This window comes from Hyperolius riggenbachi, chromosome 12 (assembly GCF_040937935.1).
Source record: "Hyperolius riggenbachi isolate aHypRig1 chromosome 12, aHypRig1.pri, whole genome shotgun sequence".
In the NCBI taxonomy this organism is placed as follows: domain Eukaryota; kingdom Metazoa; phylum Chordata; class Amphibia; order Anura; family Hyperoliidae; genus Hyperolius; species Hyperolius riggenbachi.
The window spans coordinates 5,917,489-5,941,737 of NC_090657.1; the positions used below are offsets into that span (position 1 = coordinate 5,917,489).

A 24,249-nucleotide genomic window follows, 5' to 3' on the forward strand; every position below is an offset into this window, starting at 1 on the left:
CATGATGCCCGCACTGACGTGCATGTTTGCCGATCTATCCATGAACACAGGTTGCGTCCCACGTGCGCACTTGCCCGCCCTCTTCCCTGAAGTCTGTCCGCATGCGGCGCGGCACAACGCAGGGTTACAGGAGGACGCAGTGACAGGGCAATTATATAGGATTCTTAGATAACGTAGCTGATTGATATACTGTCTGACAAAGCAATATAGATTCTGATTTAATGAGATTTGACTGCATGTATTAATTGGCTATTATGTCATTTTCACTGCAACTTCTCAAAAAAAAAAAAAATACATGAAATCTAAAACCGTCACATGAATTATCCTCACCTGCCCATTATATGCATGACGTAATGACACACCATTTATTTCATCAATGAGGTCTCCAGCAAGGACTACCTCATCTATTTCAGTCTGGCTATCTGGCAGCACTTCTATCACAATCACCCGACCATCCACATACCTGAAAGGGGGGAAAGAAAGAGGGGTTCAGGTCCTGTAACTTAGGAAAAAAGTTTCTTAAAGGGCCATCATAAAAAAAAAATGTAAAATGTAATATACATACATATCAGATGCATATTTGTTTCACATTAAAATGCACAATAAATTATTTTTTCCTAGGTCACAATAGGTAGTAAAAGTATACAGGTTTTGGACTAATCCATCTCCTCTTGGAAGATTCTAACGGTTTTCTTAATTTTCAAAAGCATTCCCTGGATGGCAGCTGGTCAGTCTAATTGCCAAAATAGTGTGCAAACAAGTAGGAAGGCTGGATAGCATCTTTGTATAGACCCTTTCCATTGAGTGCTTTTGTATAGAATAAAAATACTACTGAGAACCCCCCATGAGGAAATTTACCAGCCCAAGACCTGACAGATTTTTACTATATTCTGTAAGCGACAGCGACATATTCAGCAACATAACTTCTGCTATGTTTATTGACCCCCATTTATTTACGACCACCGTTTCATAAGAGAAAATTGACTGTGCACTATTGTACTTATTATGGAGGTTTCTTCTTGAAGTGATTATAAAGGAAGGTTTCTTCAATAAAATGTATTTTGGGAAATATGATTTCTTATGGTGCCTGATAAATGGTCTGGAGGCCGGCTCAGTAGTGAGGGGAGGCCACTAGGGAAGAGGTAGGAGAGGCAGCGTCTTATGAGACATCAGCAGGAAGTGGGATGGCAGGCTGACACGGGAGTCATGGACAAAGTGGAACTAATACTGGGTACACACTATGAGATTTTATGGTCGATTTACTGTCAGACCAATTATTTCCAACATGTCTGATTTGCTTTCCGATCCATCTCCGAGCATTTTCTGATCGATTTCCATTAACATTAATAGGAAATCGATCTGACAGTAAATCGACCATAAAATCTCATAGTGTGTACCCAGCATAATGCTGAATACACACAGTTCATTCCCGCATCCAATGCGCCGCTTGATTCCCGACTAATCGATTATTCCCGAACATTTCCGAGCGCATTTCGATGATTTTTAGGGCGATTGCCATGTAGTGGGCAGCACGGTAGCGTAGTGGTTAGCTCTCTCACCTTGCAGCGCTGGGTCCCTGGTTCGAATCCCAGCCAGGGCACTATCTGCAAAGAGTTTGTATGGTCTCTCCGTGTCTGCGTGGGTTTCCTCCGGGCACTCCAGTTTCCTCCCACATTCCAAAAACATACGGATAAGTTAATTGGCTCCCTCTAAAAAATTGGCCCTAGACTACAGTATTTACACCACATAATATAGACATATGGCAATAGTAGGGATTAGATTGTGAGCTCCTTTGAGGGACAGTTAGTGACAAGATATATATATATACACTGTACAGCGCTGCGTAATATGTCGGCACTATATAAATACTAAATAATAATAATAATAATAATAATAATAATAAATGGCAAATCGACCTAACGATCCATCGAACCACGTATCGGACATGTCAGAAATAAATGAATCGACGGGAATCGAGTGCGGGAACGAACCGTGTGTATCCAGCCTAAGATTTCAGGCACAAGTCTGCTGAACCATCTCTGACAAATAGGTAGATTACAGTTGGAATTTGGGATTTCAGTTAGTAATATACTGATTCGGGAGTAAAGTAAGCCAGTGGTGGCAGAAACTGAAGAACTGATACTTACCCGGGCTTCCTCCAGCCCCATAAGCGCGTGCGAGTCCCTCGCCGTCCTCCCGCGGTCTGCCGATCAGCCGCGATCAGCCCCGGTATATAGCTTATTTTATTTTATAACATTGCACCTTTCTCTAATATTTGCAGTTTACAAACCACACTCTGTATTTTAAACTGTGCAACAGAGCAGAGCTTTTTTTACTAGAACAGCATTCAAAGGGTTACACACAGGACTTAAAAGTTCCCTGCCAGCAAAGCTGGACTCATCCGAACTGTAGTTAATATTATATATATTATTTAATTGTATCAAGTGAGGAATGTAAACCAACACTTCTCTGACACTGCAGACTCTCCTGAAAACAGACAGACAATCAGAAAGCATTTCTGCTTACGTTAGAAGATGAATAAAGCAGTTATGAATAAAATGCAATGTCAGCTCTCAGAGCAAAAAAAGTGTACTTTGGGAACGTATGATTTCTAAATGAATAATAATACTTATGCACAAAAGCAAATATGGCAAGGAAATGAGCAGCGGCAGCGCTACTTAAAAACAGATAAGTGCCTACCTGCAAGAGAGTGCAAGCCCCACTTGTGGGATAAAATACACACCTAGCATGCACATGACCTGTCTACCACTGGAGGATGTTGGTTTCCTATAACAGCTTGCATGCAACGTATTAAGTACTCGTCCCTCCCACTGCGGAGAAGTCATCCCCCTATGGGAGGGGACCTATCACTAACTAAATCCTAACCTATGCATATGCATAGCCTGGGTGCGCTACCACGTAAAATCGAAAATTGAAAATTGCGCAAAAGGTGGATCAGCGCATCACCAGGCCGCCTCCGAATGGCCTCCAATCAGAGGTGCGCTGAGCCCCCCCAGGAACTACAAACCCACCTTGAACCCAAACAGAAGCTCTGCATATACACCAAAGCATGGCTGTTAAGTGGGAGCAGCTGACCAAAAATGAATTAAATTAGTACATAGCAAGGAAATGAGCAGCGCTACTAAAAAACAGATAAGTGCCCACCTGCAACAGAGTGCAAGCCCCACTTGTGGGATAAAATACACACCTAGTATACACATGACCTCGCACCCAGGCTATGCATATGCATAGGTTAGGATTTAGTTAGTGTTAGGTCCCCTCCCATAGGGGGATGACTTCTCCGCAGTGGGAGGGACGAGTACTTAACAAGTTGCATGCAAGCTGTTACAGGAAACCAACATCCTCCTCTAGTGGTAGACAGGTCATGTGTATGCTCGGTGTGTATTATATCCCACAAGTGGGGCTTGCACTCTTTTGCAGGTAGGCACTTATCTGTTTTTAGTAGCGCTGTTCATTTCCTTGCCATGTACTAATTTAATTCATTTTTGGTCAGCTGCTCCCACTTAACAGCTTTGCTTTTGGTATATATGCAGAGCTTCTGTTTGGGTTCAAGGTGTGTTTGCAGTTTCTGGGGGGGCTCAGTGCACCTCTGATTGTAGGCCATTCGGAAGCGGCCTGGTGATGCGCTGATCCACCTTTTGCACAAAAGGAAATATGATAACCGTATGGCATATAAAAAGTAGAAAAACATGTTTTATTTAATATTTATACCGGTTTTATACTGCTTTAAACAAGAAACAGTGAGCAAGTTGAGATAAGTCCTTCAGAAAACAGCACTGAGGGCTCAGAGAAGCTCTTTTGCATAGATAACTGAAGTTTCTTAAAGGGAACCTAAACTGAGAAGGATATGGATTTTTCCTTTTAAAATACCAGTTGCCTGACTCTCCTGCTGCTCCTGTAGCTCTAATACTTTTAGCCACAGCCCCTGAACAAGCATGCAGATCAGGTGCTCTGACTGAAGTCAGACTGGATTAGTTGCATGCTTGTTTCAGGTGTGTGATCCAGACTCTACTGCAGCCAAAGATCAGCAGGACTGCCAAGCAAATAGTATTGTTTAAAAGGAAACATCCATATCCCTTTCAGTTTAGGCTCCCTTTAACTCTTCCTGTACTGGAAACAATATAAGACTCATATCTGTGCTACTAATGTTCTATCTCTTAGCTGTGTTACACATACAAATCATTATATAGTACGTTCATTTTCACTTCAGACTCCCTTTAATGTGGCTCATTACCATTTATAAAAAAATGTACATGTAAAATGGCCTTTATTGCTGAAACACTATGGCCTCAATTCACAGCTGCTTTACCAAACACTTTATCAAACGTTTGATAATTTACCTCATGGGTAAAATCTAAATTTGAATTTACTAAGGTGTTACATATTTGTTAAATGTTTTATCAATAAAACGTTCAATAGTTCTATAATACCTTAGTGAATTCAAAATTAGATTTTACCCATGAGGTAAATTATCAAACGTTCCATAAAGTGTTTGATAAAGCTCTGTGAATTGAGGCCTATGTGATCTGTAATAAAACATTTTTTAATCAAGCTACAGAAAACAATTGAGGCAAAGTAAACAGTCTGGACAAGGAAGTAGCAGTCGCCTGGTTAGAACTCGTAAAACCAGTTACTGAGGCAATTCTTTATGAAATCTTACAAAGTAGGTAACAGGGAGCGGCCGCAGGGAAGAGCTGCAGTGTGTAATGTCACAGTGACACCTCCTAAGACAACACAAATACCAGTGCAGTCCCAAGGCCGCAGGCAGGATACACAACAAGGCCGCAGACAGGATTACACAACAAGGCCGCAGACAGGATTACACAACAAGGCCGCAGGCAGGATACACAGGCCGGGGACCGGAAGAGTGGACTTAAAGAGACACTGAAGCGAAAAAAAAATGATGATATTATGATTTGTATGTGTAGCACAGATAAGAAATAAAACATTAAGATCAGATACATCCGTGTAATTGTTTCCAGTACAGGAAGAGTTAAGAAACTCCAGTTGTTATCTCTATGCAAAAAAGCCATTAATCTCTACGACTTTCAAAATCGTGGAGAGGGCTGTCTTCTGACTTTTATTATCTCAAATGTAAGTGAACAGTTTTCTTTTTCTCTGCCAGAGGAGAGTTCATTACTTCACAGACTGCTCTGAAGGAATCATTTTGAATGCTGAGCGTTGTGTAATCTGCACATATTATAGAATGATGCAATATTAGAAAACGCACTATATACCTGAAAATAAAAATATGAGAATATTTTTTTTGCTGCTAATCTTCTAGTAATTATTCATAGTACACAACCAATTCATTATATCATATATTTTTTTTCGCTTCAGTGTCTCTTTAAGGTGGTCATACATTAGAACGAATATGGGCTGATTCAACCAAGAGACAAATTTATCTCTAATTGAATCTGGTTAGAGATAAATTTGTCTCTAATCGAATCTGTCCATACACTACAGGCCGATTCCTGTCAGATTTCAGCATGAAATCATCAGGGAATCGGCTGAGCCGCCGCTGTCCGCCTCGCCGCTGCCCCCAAATGTATAAATGTATGTAGTGTAGTGCATTTATACATTACTCGTCCTGTAGCAGCTTCCGCCCGGTGTCCGTCCATCTCGCCGGGTAACAGCCGCATACACACTAGCGGCGCATAGCGTCTGACGTCAGCCGATATGCGCCTTCTTGACGTCAGAGCACCGCCGGCGTGTATGCGGAACCCGGCGAGATGGACGGAAACCGCATGGAGGCTAACACTGGACAGGTAATGTATAAATGCACTACACTACATACATGTATAGATTGCGGTGGCAGCGGCAGGGGTTTCGTCGTCTCGTCGTTCGTTTGCAATTCAGCCGACGTACCGCCGCGCACCCAACCAACCAACCTCAGCCCGACATTTTCCAACATGCGCAATCGACCATGCAGCCAATTTCTGTCCCGAAATTGGTCGCTTTGTCGGTCGGACATGCACTTGGCTGCAACAATTTTTCATCCAATTCGATTATAATAATTGAATTGGATGGTCGATTGGTTGGTTGGTCACCTAGTTGGTCACCTTTACTGTAAAATCCCATAAATTATAAAACTACAACACTGAGTCTGAAAGGAAAAGCCCTAATGTGTGCAATAATAAAATTTATAATGTTATTCATATACACTAAATCCAGGGGCGTAATTAGAAATCACCGGCCCACCTGCCTAATTTCGGATGAGCCCCCTTCTAACCCCCCTTCCCCCCCCCACCCCACAGAAATTGGAAAGGCAGGCCAGGTGAGATATTTAAAAAAAAAAAAAAAAGCCATACTTACATTTAAGGTTAGCCAGGTATAGGTGCCCTCCGGCTTAGTGCAGCCAGGTATAGGTGCCCTAGTTTAGGTTATCCAGGTGTATAGGTGCCCCCATTGTAGGTAGCCAGGTATATGTGCCCCAGTATAGGTTAGCCAGGTATAGGTGCCCCCAGTATAGGTAGCCAGGAATAGGTGCCCCCAGTATAGGTAGCCAGGAATAGGTGCCCCCAGTATAGGTAGCCAGGCATAGGTGCCCCCAGTATAGGTAGCCAGGCATAGGTGCCCCCAGTATAGGTAGCCAGGTATAGGTGCCCCCAGTATAGGTAGCCAGGCATAGGTGCCCCCATTGTAGGTAGCCAGATATAGGTGCCCCAGTATAGGTTAGCCAAGTATAGTTGCCCCAGTGTAGGTAGCCAGGTATAGGTACCCCAGTGTAGGTTAGCCAGGTATAGGTGCCCTCCGGCTTAGTGCAGCCAGGTATAGGTGCCCTAGTTTAGGTTATCCAGCTATATAGGTGCCCCCAGTATAGGTAGCCAGGTATAGGTACCCCCAGTATAGGTAGCCAGGTATAGGTGCCCCCAGTATAGGTAGCCAGGTATAGGTGCCCCCAGTATAGGTAGCCAGGTATAGGTACCCCCAGTATAGGTAGCCAGGTATAGGTACCCCCAGTATAGGTAGCCAGGTATAGGTGCTCCCAGTATAGGTAGCCAGGTATAGGTGCCCCCAGTATAGGTAGCCAGGTATAGGTGTCCTCAGTATAAGCAGCCAGGTATAGGTGCCCCCAGTATAGGTAGCCAGGTATAGGTACCCCCAGTATAGGTAGCCAGGTATAGGTGCTCCCAGTATAGGTAGCCAGGTATAGGTGCCCCCAGTATAGGTAGCCAGGTATAAGTGTCCTCAGTATAAGCAGCCAGGCATAGGTGCCCCCAGCTTAGGGTAGCCAGGTATAGGGGCCCTCAGTATAGGTAGCCAGGTATAGCTACTCCCAGTACAGTTAGCAAGGTATAGATGCCCCAGGTATAGGTGCCCCCAGTATAGGTAGCCAGGTATAGGTGCCCTCAGTATAGGTAGCCAGGTATAGGTACCCCCAGTATAGGTAGCCTGGTATAAGTGCCCCCAGCTTAGGGTAGCCAGGTATAGGTGCCCTCAGTATAGGTAGCCAGGTATAGGTGCCCCCATTGTAGGTAGCCAGGTATAGGTGCCCCAGTATAGGTTAGCCAAGTATAGGTGCCCCCAGTATAGTTAGCCAGGTATAGGTGCCCCCAGTATAGTTAGCCAGGTATAGGTGCCCCAGTATAGGTAGCCAGGTATAGGTGCCCCCAGTGTAGGTAGCCAGGTATAGGTGCCCCAGTATAGGTAGCCAGGTATAGGTGCCCCCAGTGTAGGTAGCCAGGTATAGGTGCCCCCAAGCTTAGTGTAGCCAGGTATAGGTGCCCTAGTTTAGGTTATCCAGGTATATAGGTGTCCCAGTATAGGTTAGCCAGATCCAGATGTATCAGTGTAGGTAGCAAAGTATAGGTGCCCCTGGCATAGGTTAGCCAGCTATACATTCTCCCAGTATAGGTAGCCAGGCATAGGTTCTCTCAGTATAGCAATCCATGTAAAGGTGCCCCCAGCATAGGTTAGTTAGGTCTATAGATGGGAGCAGCGGGCACACAGTGGCGGGGGTCAGACTCCCCCTCACCTCAGGCCCTCACATCAGTGCTCCCAGCTCTCCTCTCCAGAAATAAGCACAGTGGCAGGGAACCTCACTTCTTCCTAGTACCAGGCGGTGACAGAGCTCTGCGTGCCTCCATCTTTAATGTCTCCAGTGCCGCTGTCTCTACTCCCTGATTAGAGGTGTTGGAGACATAGAAGAAGGAGGCACGCAGAGCTTTGTTGCAGCCTGGAACCTGGAGAGAGGCGAGTTCCCCGCCCGCTGCTGCTATCATATCTGGAGGGGGGAGCCGTGAGTGCTGAACGGGGGGGCCGAGGTAAGGGAAGTGGGAGGAGGGCCCCCCTACCCATGGCTGTGTGCTCACTGCCCCCTTGCTGCCGCTACAAATGGCCCTAGGTGGGTCTCCAATCAGTCTCCACCCCCCCCACAGGCCCCCCTGCGCCTGCATCCCTTACAGGGTCTATTGCTACGCCCCTGACTAAAGAAGTAATAAAATTGTGACTAATAAGCATCAAACTGCCAGCCGGATCACTGAATCACAATCACTGCATCTTGGTGGGGTCCAGCATGCGGCAATATTTTGATGGATATAAATGAGGATCTGTCTTATAATTAAAGTGAACCTGAACTCTTGCACAAGACAGAAGGAAAACTTAAAGAAATACAACCCCTCATCTGTGTCTAATCACAAGTTGTAATTTTATCTCTTCCCTGGTCACCTGACTGCCGCGGCAGATAAGCTCATTTGAAAGCACAGGATGTGACAATATGTCTGCTTCCATAAAAGCAGGAAGTAGACACCCTGGAGATTACCCTGGTCAGGCGCTAGCCTGATCTCCCTACATTGCAGTATTTGTAAGTTTACAAATGCTGCATAAGTTCAGCCTGCTGCTTTGGTGCCCTTGCTCCTGTCGTGCCCTAGGCCTAAATCCGGCCCTGCATGAGGAGGTAAATTTGGGTGCTGGGTGAAGCTGCTAGAAGACCATCGGCAACACTGCCAATATTCTACTAAAGCTTCTACCTTCTCCTAATATCATCCCCTAGCTAATCCTATAACTAGCCCTACTGTAACCCCGAGTCTAACACTACCGATCTCCTCTTAATGTAAATTCATGCCTCTGGCTATAGCAGCGATTTACATTGTGGTCTATGGCGCTGCCCAAATTACCAGGAGCCACATGAGCCCATGCCATTCTTAACATGTGATTGTGGAACCATATATCCATCTGTATAACCCTTTACCTGTGAGCTTTGCAATCTATTAGATACTTATCTCAGGAGAGAGAAGGCTCAGGATCCTCCAGAGGCGTCCCAGGCCTCCTACGCCAGGCAGTCCCAGCGCTGAGACCCCTGGAAATCGCAGGCCTGACTCCACAGTGCACCTGCAGTAAGTGGCACGCACCTGCTTGGGACTGGCTTTCTCCAATGAAGCCTGAGCGGGTCGATGCTACTGCACATGTGCAAACCATCAACAGTCATCAACGGTTTCCGCAAGGAGAACAGGAACAGACCACAGAGGACAACGGGGGAAGCCTCAGGAATAATTAGAGGCTTTCCTATCCCAAGGGCAGTACCCAAATTGGACACTTTTTTTTATTACAGGTACCCTTTAACTCCAGTGTATATAATGGTAGGTCAAGTCTTGGAACTGCATTTGTAAAAGTATTCATTACCAGAATTTCACTGGCAATCTGATCAAATCACAGACTGCTAACTCCTGGTTAAATATTTCAATTTTAAATGTGAAAACCAATAGCTTTTATCAGCAACACCTCTCATGCAGTCTAACATTAGTCACTGGCTTGAGAGGCAAATGACACTGCATTACCACAGGATTACATATCAATATTCTAGGTTTACCTCCTGCGGATGCTTCTCTCTATCCGACCAATATAGCCAGCCTCATAACAGCTGCGGTTTTACAAAAAGGCCTTACCAGTAATAAACACCACACACTGTTGGGTCTTTGTGGATTACTCTGCTTGTAGAAGGAATACGTCAAACCCGATTACCCACTAGGCTCAGTCTATAAACTGGGATCCTCCAGACATGCAGTCAATACTGATCTTGCTTATTAGATTTATATTTTGCATGCTTTGCAAATTGAGATAATAATACCAACATCATCATCATTTGTATAAAGCTTTTCTTCTGTCGGACTCAAAGCACTTGAGAGCTGCAACCGCTAAGGGCACACTCAGTAGGCCAACCTCGGGCGTTAGGGAGCCTTTTCCAACGATTCCTAAAGGTGGCCACTAATGGTCCAATTTCTAGCGAAAAATCGTTCCAGCGATCACAAATTCTTATCGGAAGAAAAATCGTTCACTACACCATCAACGAACCAATCTTTGCTTCCCATCAAATCACAACGAACAAGAAAATCCAAATTTTGGTTTGCCAAAAATCCAAAATCGGACGACTATTTTTTATAATAGTTCAAAATCGATTGTGCCCATCAACTGAGAACATTTTTAACCAATCCGATCAGAATTTCTGATCGCTCTAACGATTTTTCTCTAGAAATTGGACCGTTAGTGGTCATCTTCACTGAATAGTTAACTGGCTCTTTCAGGATTTCAACATGGTCTCCCATGTCAAAAGTGATGTATTTAAACCAAAGGTTTGAACTTATTAGTGGGGTCTGTATGGCTGATATTGTAGAGAACCCCCCCCCACACACACACACAGTGTGATGTCATGACCATGGCCCTGACAGTTTCCTGTCTGCGAGCCTTGTTGCATTGTGGGAAATAATGTCTGTTTACAACTGCCAAGCAACCAGTATCTCCCTCTGTGTATATGTATGTCTATAAAAACAACCTTTTAGCCTATCACAATTGTTAGTGGGTGTTATCAATAATGGCAGTTGGTGTGATCTAGTTTTTTTTCTTGTCTGCCAGTAGTAAAGATGATGATGTGCCGGCTGATTGTGGATCAGACAACCTGAACAAATTACACACCTAATATAAATCATTTCTTGATCTCTCCTATTTTTTCTAGTTTTTACTTTGCAGAGTATTGTCAGTAGCCAAATACCCAGACATAAAAAACAACAAAAACTTTGAAAAAAATGTTAAAATAAAATATTAACAAAGGTCAGGATGTCCTTTCCTGAAGAGATACAAATATATAAATGATCACCTCAATACCATCCCCAGCTCTCGACACGGTACGGTTTGATAAATGGCACAAATCTAAGGAGACAAAGAAATATTTTAGTCCAAGTAACTGATAAAGTTCATCCGGTGTCTTCTAATCAGGCTTTTGAGGTCTGTCAGTGACTAAGTCATATGGTATCAGCACAAAAAGTTGGCTGCTCTCTTTATGAATTGTTAAAATTGGGGGGTAAGAGGTGCCCGGTGGTGGGTGATGCAATATATAAAAATTGTAATTAAAAAAAAAGTGGTATTTCAGCCCGCGGGGATTTTTCACCTTATGCATCAGAGCAATTTTCACCTCCCATTCATTCGCTAATAACTTTATCACTACTTATCACAATTTATTGATTTATATCTTGTTTTTTCCGCCACTAATTAGGCTTTCTTTGGGTGGTACATTTTGCTAAGAATTCTTTTTTTATAAATGCATTTTAACAGGATTAATAAGAAAAAAAATGGGAAAAATTCATTATTTCTCAGTTTTCGTCCATTGTAGCTTTAAAATAATCCACGCTACCATAATTAAAACCTATGCATTTTATTTGCGCGTTTGTCTCGGTTATGACACCATTTAAATTTTGTCCCTATCACAATGTATGGTGCCAATATTTTATTTGGAAATAAAAGGTGATTTTTTTTCCATTTTGCGTCCATCACTATTTACAAGCTTATAATTTAAAAAAAATGTTCGTAGTATACCGCCTTCAAATGCATATTTAAAAAGTTCAGACCCTTAGTTAACTATTTATGTCTTTTTTTTTTTTTTATATAATAGTAATTTTTTTTTTCCATTAAAAATTTTATTTGGGTAATATTTTGGTGTGGGAAATAAACAGTTGATTTTTAATGTTATTATATGTGTAAATTGTAATGCAAAAAATATGTAGATGTAGTTTTACTATTTGGCCACAAGATGAGTTTTTTTTCTCTTTGTGCTTCTCGCTAAGCAGAAGCACAAGGAGGATGCGGAAAATTGTACGTGCAGAGAGACTGAAGCCTCTAGTAAGAGCACTTCCGTTTTTCTGCTGGGGACACGGATCGGTGATCGGGAACCATGTACCTGTTCACTGATCCCAGGGCTACCGGAGGACAGCACGGGGGCGCGATCGAAGCGCGGCACCACAGCAGAGCAGCCGTCTGGACGTGAGCATCACGTCCGGGCGGCAGAAATGGTTAAAGAGACACTGAAGCGAAAAAAAAATTGTGATATCATGAATTGGTTGTGTAGTACGGGTAATTACTAGAACATTGGTAGCAAATAAAATATTCTCATTTTTATTTTCAGTTATACAGCTTGTTTTTATAACATTGCATCATTCTGTAATATTTGCAGTTTACACATTACTCAGCATTCTACAGGCCCTACATGTTTTTACAGAACAGGCAGTGAACTTTTGACCTGTCCTGAACTGTTCTCTGCAAAAGAAAAATGCAATACAGCTGAGATAACCAAATCAGAAGTCAGAGCTCTCTGTGTCAGAGCTCAATGGCTATTTTGCATAGATAGCAACTGGAGATTCTTAACTCTTTCTGTACTGGAAACAAATATTAGACTTAAGTCTCTGCTCCTAATGTTTTATTTCTTAGCTGTACTACACAACCAATTCATTATATCATCATTCTTTTTCCGCTTCAGTGTCTCTAACTAGAGATGGATGTCTAGACTGTGAATAGGATTTTTTTTTTCAACAAAACAAAACAATGGGTTTCATGGGCAACAATGTGAAACGCATTGTCTTGTTCCAAAATAAAAACTTTTGGTTGCTAGACACTAGTCACATGAAGCAAAAATGAAGCATCAACACGTAACCCCCGACACGTACCCCCCCACATGTACTCCCTCTCGACACGTACCCCCCCCCCCCCCCCGACACGTACCCCCCCAACGTTTGCGGCCTCCTTTTCTACAAAGAAGGATACTTCTTGGATGGCACTTTTGTAGAGCCCACAACAAGGCGTTTCCCTGTCATCCGTTCCCCTGAAAAGGTACAGACCACTATTGCTGGTTTACCATCACTGCTTGTCAGCATCTTGGCTCACAATGGGCCTGATCCAATTCACTACTTCACATTTCTGTGGCTGATCAGTAAATGTAACTACCAAACATGATCTGAGTAGACATTGGCAGCGAGGTCTGACATGGGCTCTTGCAGGAGTCACTCTGCTATAACAAGCAATGACAATTGCATTAAAGGGAATCCCAGGATGACAGTGATATGGAGGCTGCCATATTTATTTCCTTATAAACAATTCCAGTTGCCTGGCTGCCCTGCTGATCTGGCATAAGTAATGTCTTGAGTTGAAACCCTGGAACAAGCATATAGCTAATCCAGTTAAACCTGAGTCAGAGCACCTGATCTGCATGCTTGTTTGGGGTCTGTAGCTAAAAGTATTAGAGACAGAGGATCAGGAGGGCTGCCAGGCAACTGGTATTGTTTAAAAGGAAATAAATATGGCAGCCTCCATAAACCTCTCGCCCAGGTTCCCTTTAAGCAGCATTGTTATCCCATAAGTAAGTGGTGGGTACTATGCTGGCGTCTGACTACATACAATCAAGCAGCTCATTTAGGGAGGACATGCAAGGAATTTTATACGGTAACCCAAGTTATAAACTGCTTAAAAAAAAAAAAACACACACTTACAGGGAGAATCCAGCTCTCATCCAGGAAGCTTGCATTCTATTGAGGAAAAAATACAAAATACAACAAGTTATTATTTGTTAAGAGTTGACATCTTCTGCAGCGCTGTACAGAATATGTATTGTCTTGTCACCAACTGTCCCTTAAAGGGACACTGTAGGAGGGTCGGGAGAAAATGAGTTGAAGTTACCTGGGGCTTCTAATGGTCCCCCACAGACATCCTGTGCCCGCGCAGCCACTCACTGATGCTCCGCCCCCGCAGATATCCTGTGCCCGCGCAGCCACTCCCCGATGCTCCAGCCCCGCCTCAGGTTCACTTCCGGAATTTCAGACTTTAAAGTCTGAAAACCAGGAGTGCACGGCGCAGGCACAGACCATACTGGGCCTGCGCAGTACGCTCCTGGTGCCATCAGCGGGAGTGAGGACACGGCAACGCAGGCGCAGTGGTTTTCAGACTTTAAAGTCTGAAATTCCAGAAGTGAACCGGAGGCGGGGCCGGAGCATCGGTGAGTGGCTGCGAAGGCACAGGACGTCTGCAGGGGACCGTTAGAAGCCCTGGGTAACTTCAACTCATTTTCCCCCGACCCCCCCTACAGTGTCCCTTTAACCACTTAAGGACTGCAGTCATAAAACCCCTTAAGGACCAGAGCCTTTTTTTCCATTCGGACCACTGCAGCTTTCACGGTTTATTGCTCAGTCATACAACCTACCACCTAAATGAATTCTACCTCCTTTTCTTGTCACTAATACAGCTTTCTTTCGGTGCTATTTGATTGCTGCTGCGAGTTTTAGTTTTTATTATATTCATCAAAAAAGACATGAATTTTGTCAAAAAAATGACTTTTTTAACTTTCTGTGCTGACAGTTTTCAAATAAAGTAAAATTTCCTATACATTTGAGCGCGAAAGTTATTCTGCTACATGTCTTTGATAAAAAAAAACCCATTCAGTGTATATTTATTGGATTGGGTAAAAGTTATAGCGTTTACAAACTATGGTGCAAAAAGTGAATTTTCCCATTTTCAAGCATCTCTGACTTTTCTGCGCACCTGTCAGGTTTCATGAGGGGCTAAAATTCCAGGATAGTACAAATACCCCCCAAATGACCCCATTTTGGAAAGAAGACATCCCAAAGTATTCAGTGAGAGGCATGGTGAGTTCATAGAAGATTTTATTTTTTGTCACAAGTTAGCGGAAAATGACACTTTGTAACAAAAAAAAAAAAAAAAGTTTCCATTTCTTCTAACTTGCGACAAAAAAAAAAATGAAATCTGCCACGGACTCACTATGCTCCTCTCTGAATACCTTGAAGTGTCTACTTTCCAAAATGGGGTCATTTGTGGGGTGTGTTCACTGTCCTGGCATTTTGGGGGGTGCCTAATTGTAAGCACCCCTGTAAAGCCTAAAGATGCTCATTGGACTTTGGGCCCCTTAGCGCAGTTAGGCTGCAAAAAAGTGCCACACATGTGGTATTGCCGTACTCAGGAGAAGTAGTATAATGTGTTTTGGGGTGTATTTTTACACATACCCATGCTGGGTGGGAGAAATATCTCCGTAAATGACAATTGTTTTCTTTTTTTAACACACAATTGTCAATTTATAGAGATATTTCTCCCACTCAGCATGGGTATGTGGAAAAATACACCCCAAAACACATTATACTACTTCTCCTGAGTACGGCGATACCACATGTGTGGCACTTTTTTGCACCCTAACTGCGCTAAGGGGCCCAAAGTCCAATGAGTACCTTTAGGATTTCACAGGTCATTTTGAGAAATTTCGTTTCAAGACTGCTCCTCACGGTTTAGGGCCCCTAAAATGCCAGGACAGTATAGGAATCCCACAAATTACCCCATTTTAGAAGGAAGACACCCCAAGGTATTCCATTAGGAGGATGGTGAGTTCATAGAAGATTTTTTTTTTTGTCACAAGTTAGCGGAAATTGATTTTAATTGTTTTTTTTCACAAAGTGTCATTTTCTGCTAACTTGTGACAAAAATAAAATCTTCTATGAACTCACCATACTCCTAACGGAATACCTTGGGTTGTCTTCTTTCTAAAATGGGGTCATTTGTGGGGTTCCTATACTGCCCTGGCATTTTAGGGGCCCTAAACCGTGAGGAGTAGTCTTGAAACCAAATGTCGCAAAATGACCTGTGAAATCCTAAAGGTACTCATTGGACTTTGGGCCCCTTAGCGCACTTAGGGTGCAAGAAAGTGCCACACATGTGGTACCGCCGTACTCAGGAGAAGTAGTATAATGTGTTTTGGGGTGTATTTTTACACATACAGATGCTAGGTGGGAGAAATATCTCTGTAAATGACAATTATTTGATTTTTTTTACACACAATTGTCCATTTACAGAGAGATTTCTCCCACCCAGCATGGGTATGTATAAAAATACACCTCAAAACACATTATACTACTTCTTCTGAGTACGGCGATACCACATGTGTGACACTTTTTTGCAACCTAGGTGCGCTAAGGGGCCTAACGTCCTATTCACAGGTCATTTTGAGGCATTTGGATTCTAGACTACTCCTCACGGTTTAGGGCCCCTAAAATGCCAGGGCAGTATAGGAACCCCACAAGTGACCCCATTTTAGAATGAAGACACCCCAAGGTATTCCGTTAGGGGTATGGTGAGTTCATAGAAGATTTTTTTTTTGTCACAAGTTAGCGGAAAATGACACTTTGTGAAAAAAAAAACAATACATATCAATTTCCGCTAACTTGTGACAAAAAATAAAATCTTCTATGAACTCACCATACTCCTAACGGAATACCTTGGGGTGTCTTCTTTCTAGAATGGGGTCATTTGTGGGGTTCCAATACTGCCCTGGCATTTTAGGGGCCCTAAACCGTGAGTAGTCGTCTTGAACCCAAATGTCTCAAAATGACCTGTGAAATCCTAAAGGTACTCATTGGACTTTGGGCCCCTTAGCACAGTTAGGCTGCAAAAAAGTGTCACACATGTGGTATCGCCGTACTCAGAAGAAGTAGTATAATGTGTTTTGTGGTGTATTTTTACATATAACCATGCTGGGTGGGAGAAATATCTCTGTAAATGACACATTTTTGATTTTTTTTACACACAATTGTCCATTTACAGAGAGATTTCTCCCACCCAGCATGGGTATGTGTAAAAATACACCACAAAACACATTATACTACTTCTCCTGAGTATGGCGATACTACATGTGACACTTTTTTGCAGCCTAGGTGCGCTAAGGGGCCCAACGTCCTATTCACAGGTCATTTTGAGGCATTTGTTTTCTAGACTACTCCCCACGGTTTAGGGCCCCTAAAATGCCAGGGCAGTATAGGAACCCCACAAGTGACCCCATTTTAGAAAGACGACACCCCAAGGTATTCCGTTAGGGGTATGGTGAGTTCATAGAAGATTTTATTTTTTGTCACAAGTTAGTGAAAAATGACACTTTGTGAAAAAAAACAATAAAAATCCAATTTCCGCTAACTTGTGACAAAAAATAAAATCTTCTATGAACTCATCATACACCTAACAGAATACCTTGGGGTGTCTTCTTTCTAAAATGGGGTCACTTGTGGGGTTCCTATACTGCCCTGGCATTTTACGGGCCCAAAACTGTGAGTAGTCTGGAAACCAAATTTCTCAAAATGACTGTTCAGGGGTATAAGCATCTGCAAATTTTGATGACAGGTGGTCTATGAGAGGGCAAATTTTGTGGAAACGGTCATAAGCAGGGTGGCCTCTTAGATGACAGGATGTATTGGGCCTGATCTGATGGATAGGAGTGCTAGGGGGGTGACAGGAGGTGATTGATGGGTGTCTCAGGGGGCGGTTAGAGGGGAAAATAGATGCAATCAATGCACTGGGGAGGTGATCGGAAGGGGGTCTGAGGGGGATCTGAGGGTTTGGCCGAGTGATCAGGAGCCCACACGGGGCAAATTAGGGCCTGATCTGATGGGTAGGTGTGCTAGGGGGTGACAGGAGGTGATTTATGGGTGTCTCAAGGTGTGATTAGAGGGGGGAAATAGATGCAAGCAATGCACTAGCGAGGTGATCAGGGCTGGGGTCTGAGGGCGTTCTGAGGTGTGGGCGGGTGATTGGGTGCCCGCAAGGGGCAGATTAGGGTCTAATCTGATGGGTAACAGTGACAGGTGGTGATAGGGGGTGATTGATGGGTAATTAGTGGGTGTTTAGAGGAGAGAAGAGATGTAAACACTGCACTTGGGAGGTGATCTGATGTCGGATCTGCGGGCGATCTATTGGTGTGGGTGGGTGATCAGATTGCCCGCAAGGGGCAGGTTAGGGGCTGATTGATGGGTGGCAGTGACAGGGGGTGATTGATGGGTGGCAGTGACAGGGGGTGATTGATGGGTGATTGACAGGTGATCAGTGGGTTATTACAGGGAATAACAGATGTAAATATTGCACTGGCGAATTGATAAGGGGGGGGGTCTGAGGGCAATCTGAGCGTGTGGGCGGGTGATTGGGTGCCCGCAAGGGGCAGATTAGGGTCTAATCTGATGGGTAACAGTGACAGGTGGTGATAGGGGGTGATTGATGGGTAATTAGTGGGTGTTTAGAGGAGAGAATAGATGTAAACGATGGATTTGGGAGGTGATCTGATGTCGGATCTGCGGGCGATCTATTGGTGTGGGTGGGTGATCAGATTGCCCGCAAGGGGCAGGTTAGGGGCTGATTGATGGGTGGCAGTGACAGGGGGTGATTGATGGGTGGCAGTGACAGGGGGTGATTGACAGGTGATCAGTGGGTTATTACAGGGAAGAACGGATGTAAATAATGCACTGGCGAATCGATAAGGGGGGGGGGTTGAGGGCAATCTGAGTGTGTGGGCGGGCGATTGGGTGCCCGCAAGGGTCTAATCTGATGGGTAACAGTGACAGGTGGTGATAGGGGGTGATTGATGGGTAATTAGTGGGTGTTTAGAGGAGAGAATAGATGTAAACGATGGATTTGGGAGGTGATCTGATGTCGGATCTGCGGGCGATCTATTGGTGTGGGTGGGTGATCAGATTGCCCGCAAGGGGCAGGTTAGGGGCTGATTGATGGGTGGCAGTGACAGGGGGTGATTGATGGGTGGCAGTGACAGGGGGTGATTGACAGGTGATCAGTGGGTTATTACAGGGAAGAACGGATGTAAATAATGCACTGGCGAATCGATAAGGGGGGGGGGTTGAAGGCAATCTGAGTGTGTGGGCGGGCGATTGGGTGCCCGCAAGGGTCTAATCTGATGGGTAACAGTGACAGGTGGTGATAGGGGGTGATTGATGGGTGATTGATGGGTAATTAGTGGGTGTTTAGAGGAGAGAATAGATGTAAACGATGGATTTGGGAGGTGATCTGATGTCGGATCTGCGGGCGATCTATTGGTGTGGGTGGGTGATCAGATTGCCCGCAAGGGGCAGGTTAGGGGCTGATTGATGGGTGGCAGTGACAGGGGGTGATTGATGGGTGATTGACAGTTGATCAGGGGGGATAGATGCATACAGTACGCAGGGGGGGGGAGGGTCTGGGGGGGTCTGGGGAGAATCTGAGGGGTGGGGGGGTGATCAGGAGGGAGCAGGGGGCAGTTTAGGGACTAAAAAAAAAAATAGCGTTGACAGATAGTGACAGGGAGTGATTGATGGGTGATTAGGGGGGTGATTGTGTGCAAATGGTGGTCTGGGGGGTGGGCAGGGGGGGGTCTGAGGGGTACTGTGGGCGATCAGGGGGCAGGGGGGGGCAGATCAGTGTGTTTGGGTGCAGACTAGGGTGGCTGCAGCCTGCCCTGGTGGTCCCTCGGACACTGGGACCACCAGGGCAGGAGGCAGCCTGTATAATACACTTTGTATACATTACAAAGTGTATTATACACTTTGTAGCGGCGATCGCGGGGTTAACAACCCGCCGGCGCTTCCGATTGGCCGGCGGGTTGACGTCGCGGGTGGGCGGAGCCTATTGCCGGTGGATGCGCGCGCATCCCAGCGCGCGATCCCCGGCCAGAGAGTGCCCCAGGACCTGACGCCAATCTGCGTTACGTGGTCCTGGGGCTGCCACTTTGCCGCCGCCAATATGAAGTAGGCGGTCGGCAAGTGGTTAAGGGGGTGCACAATCTAATCCCTATTATAGTCATATGTCCATCAGGGTCTAAGGTCAAAAATACGAGGAAGCCAATTCACTTATCTGTATGCTTTTGGGATGTGTGAGGAAAGTCCCCTTACTCATCAGGATAAAGCAGAGGGACACCAAGAGCCCCAATAGTGTAATTCGTCTTGGGGACAACAAAATAAATGAGAAGTTAAAATGATACTTACAAACCAGGGTTACCAATAGGCAACCACTGTATAGGCAGGTGGGGAGAACAATCCTGACCCCACTCAGGAATAAAAAGTCGCTCTCTGTAGACAGGAAAATAGGGTAACAACCCTCCACCCAGGGTGGACTCAATGTAGTGTACAAGATACAGAGGCGCCAAAAGAATAAAAGGTAATTACATGAACTTAAAAACCAACTGGTTAAACAGAGGAGGCAGCGGTGGTCTTATCCCCTCCAAACAGACACAGGCAAGGACTGCGATTCAGACAGTCAACAATTTATTCGGAACTCCAAAAAACAATGCAACGCGTTTCACGGGCCATACATCCCGCTTCCTCAGGAAAAATACAGTAGGAGTCACAGCGTCTGTATTATATCAGCGAGCTCGGCGCCTCACACAGAGGTGAGGAGCCTCACAGAGGCGGCGAGCTCGCTGATATAATACAGACGCTGTGACTCCTACTGTATTTTGCCTGAGGAAGCGGGATGTATGGCCCGTGAAACGCGTTGCATTGTTTTTTGGAGTTCCGAATAAATTGTTGACTGTCTGAATCACAGTCCTTGGCTGTGTCTGTTTGGAGGGGGTAAGATCACCGCTGCCTCCTCTGTTTAACCAGTTGGTTTTTTAAGTTCATTTAATTACCTTTTATTCTTTTGGCGCCTCTGTATCTTGTACATTACTCATCAGGATGTTTCTTCCCTGGAGAGACACACATTGGTTGCTCACCCAACCTTAGTGGAACTGAGACTCAGAGGACTGCCCCATGACCAGATATCCCCAAAGCCTAATAAGTGTCTGCCTGATCTGCAGTATCCTGAACCGTGTGAGCAATATTCAGCCAATAATGACTCCACTACAACAGGCTTTCTGCCATTTCCCCTCCCTATGTAGCCCCATGGTTATTGGAGCCATGTTTATCCAGTCCAGTTTATTTGTTGTTGTTTGTAGTTTAAAGAGATAGGGCCTGATTCACAAAGCGGTGCAAAGTGTTTGCACGCCTGATGAAAAGCCCTTTATCACGCCTAAACTCAGTTTAGGCGTGATAAAATGAAACTCGCGCAAAATTCCTGCACGCGATGCGCCCATTAAACCCTATGGGCGCTGCGCGCAGAGTTGCGCCTTTGCGCGCGAAAAAGAGCACAAACCAGTGCTAACTCAGCAGTGCAAAGGTTATCACGCCTAAAGTCTTTTAGGTGTGATAACTGAGTTATCACCGCTTTGTGAATCAGGCCCATACTGTAGGGAAGGGGGGGGGGGGTGTCGGGGGAAAATGATTTGAACTTACCCGGGGCTTCTAATGGTATTGTATTGCGCAGGCCCAGTATAGTCTATGCCTGCACAGTACACTCCTGGTGACATCAGCAGTAGTGAGGACACGGCAACGCAGGCGCAGTGGTTTTCAGACTTTAAAGTCTGAAATTCCAGAAGTGAACCGGAGGCGGGGCCGGAGCATTGGGGAGTGGCTGCGCGGGCACAGGATGTCTGCGGGGGCGGAGCATCGGTGAGTGGCTGCGCGGGCACAGGATGTCTGCGGGGGCGGAGCATCTGTGAGTGGCTGCGCGGGCACAGGATATCTGCGGGGGAGGAGCATTGGTGAGTGGCTGCGCGGGCACAGGATATCTGCGGGGGCGGAGCATTGGTGAGTGGCTGGGCGGGCACAGGATGTCTGCGGAGGGCGGAGCATTGGTGAGTGGCTGCGCGGGCACAGGATGTCTGCGGGGGGCGGAGCATTGGTGAGTGGCTGGGCGGGCACAGGATATCTGCGGGGGAGGAGCATCGGTGAGTGGCTGCGCGGGCACAGGATGTCTGTGGGGAAGCATTAGAAGCCCCAGGTAAGTTCAACTCATTTTTCCCCTGACCCCCCTACAGGGTCCCTTTAAATTATTTACATTTCTTGAAATGGATAATTTTTACTTTTTCATACCTGTAATTGTAGAGCAAAAGTGCTTTGAGATACTACCAGCAGCAAAGACAGAAACGGTTCTGCAAAACAAGAAGAAAAAAAAAAAAAATTAATGGAGCTTCCTTAAAGGACACCCGAAGCGGAAATAAACTAATGAAACAAACAATTCTATCTATCTTCCTTCTCCTAAAAATGACTTTTTAAGATATTCCACAGTTTTATTTATGGTTAAATCTACTTTTTAAGTTTTAACTGTTTTATTGTTTTTGCTCAATGACACACTCTTTGAAGTATGCCAGAGCTAAAATCTATGAACTATTGACCCTTCTCTTTCTTGCTCTCAGAAGCCATTTTCTGCTAGGGAAGGGTTTTATAGTTGGCATTTCTTATCAGTGAGGGTCACACTGTAGTCACTTCCTGTCTGAGTCAGGACTGAGTCAGCCACTTACATACCTGATATTTAACTATTTCAGGCAGAGAAAGAAAAAAAAGGAACCCAGCCTAGTTATGTGTGTGCTAGGCACTGTACATACACATGTCTATCTCATCATGTCACATGTCACCTCGGGTATCCTTTAATATTTTAGAGTAATATTTTGTAACATTTCATACAGCTGAGTTTTGTTAGTACTGTTTCTTTCACTATTCATCACCTTAATGCTGAACTATTTTGCCTTTCAGTGGTGGAGGTTAATAAGGTCAGCATGATGTTTACTGTTAAATTAGTCAACGCCATTGTAAAATCTTCACCCCGATTTACATTCTTAAATTTATCAAAGATTCTGGCATATGTACTGCAGGCAATGTGAATTGATGCGTTTCCCCCCCTCTGAATTGAGCAGGAGCATCAGACGATCTCCTAGAGTTCTGGGGGAAAAGGCTGGATGATATTTGTGCCTAGGCTAATCATCATATGCAAATATCTTTGTGATTATTACATAACTGTTCAGCAAGCAGCAGCTTTCCATTTCCAGGTCGCCATTTCTAACATGTTAAAAAAAAAATGTCTACTGTCAAAGGCGGCACATGCTGGAGGTGTCAAACGCACGGTGGTACATCATTTCTAATGGGAGAGCCCAAACATACAACCATTACAGTAACTCACAGGGAGCCATATAACTGCTAAACTGTTAGTAGCGTGCAACTGGAAGAGCTCCTGCATTCCTACTATTCTCCAGGTCTTCAAAGGACTAAACAAGAGCTGTAGACTGGATGATGTGTTTCACAGTGCACATGACAGCATAGAAGCCTTTGGCTTGGTACAAATACAGGGATTCCTCTGAAGCAGAGTCTCTCGTAGGTAGATCAGGAATCGGGGTAGATACCTCCTGTATAGTTGTCTAGAGTGGCGATAACCATACTTGAAATGGAATATCCCACTTGTATGAGGACTTGGATTGTAGAGAGACGGTAAGAGATTGAATGTTTTTTATGCTTTGTCTTTTTTCCCCTTTTCTCCTTTCTATTATCCTTCTGTCTCTCCTTCAGATGAAGGTACAAGTCAGTAGCATGACTATGAAAGTGTAATAGACTGATTTTTGTGTACTAAAATCTGTAAAGCAGTGATTTCCCAATTAGCTATTGGAAAAGAATATTATTCTTTGAAAGATCTATGTAAATAACAGGCTGAAATACAGGATCAGGATTTGGCCATCTACTGGTTGAGTCTGTTAATGTTTAGAAACTAGTTTTACCTGTGGAAAGTACCAAGGGGTGGCTCTTGGCCTGGCTACCTCATTCTCATTAGACATGATGCAGACAGTGGAACCATGCTCATTGAGTTCTTACTTATAATTCCCCTTTTTTAGGGTGTAACATTTTGGAGGTCCCACCGAGATGAATGTGATGAGGATTAGCTGCCCAGACAGATGTCCCTAATCATCATTCAACTTCGCACACGCTGATTGCCAGAGAAGACAGGGAGATCGTAGTAGTAGCGGTGGATGGAGAGACTTGCCAGAGAGAACAGGGAGATCGTAGTAGTAGCGGTGGACGAAGAGACTTGCCAGAGAGGACATGGAGATCGTAGTAGTAGCGGTGGACGGAGAGACTTGCCAGAGAGGTCAGGGAGATCGTAGTAGTAGCGGTGGACGGTGAGACTTGCCAGAGAGGACAGGGAGATCGTAGTAGTAGCGGTGGATGGAGAGACTTGCCAGAGAGGACAGGGAGATCGTAGTAGAAGCGGTGGACGGAGAGACTTCCCATAGAGGACAGGGAGATCGTAGTAGTAGCGGTGGACGGAGAGACTTGCAAGAGGGGACAGGGAGATCGT

General features: G+C 44.8%; 1 protein-coding gene across 4 annotated transcripts in view; it reads right to left on the reverse strand.

Moving 5' to 3' along the window:
• LOC137542384 (uncharacterized) overlaps positions 1–24,249 on the reverse strand; it is a 104,929-nt gene that overhangs the window by 30,043 nt on the left and 50,637 nt on the right. For all 4 annotated transcript variants that reach the window (XM_068264252.1, XM_068264253.1, XM_068264250.1 and 1 more), the window contains exons 6-9: positions 21,999–22,057; positions 13,773–13,808; positions 11,114–11,166; positions 331–463 (exon numbers count right to left, since the gene is read on the reverse strand). In XM_068264252.1, coding sequence (XP_068120353.1) covers positions 331–463; positions 11,114–11,166; positions 13,773–13,808; positions 21,999–22,057 — 281 coding nt within the window. The remainder of the gene's footprint in view (positions 1–330; positions 464–11,113; positions 11,167–13,772; positions 13,809–21,998; positions 22,058–24,249) is intronic.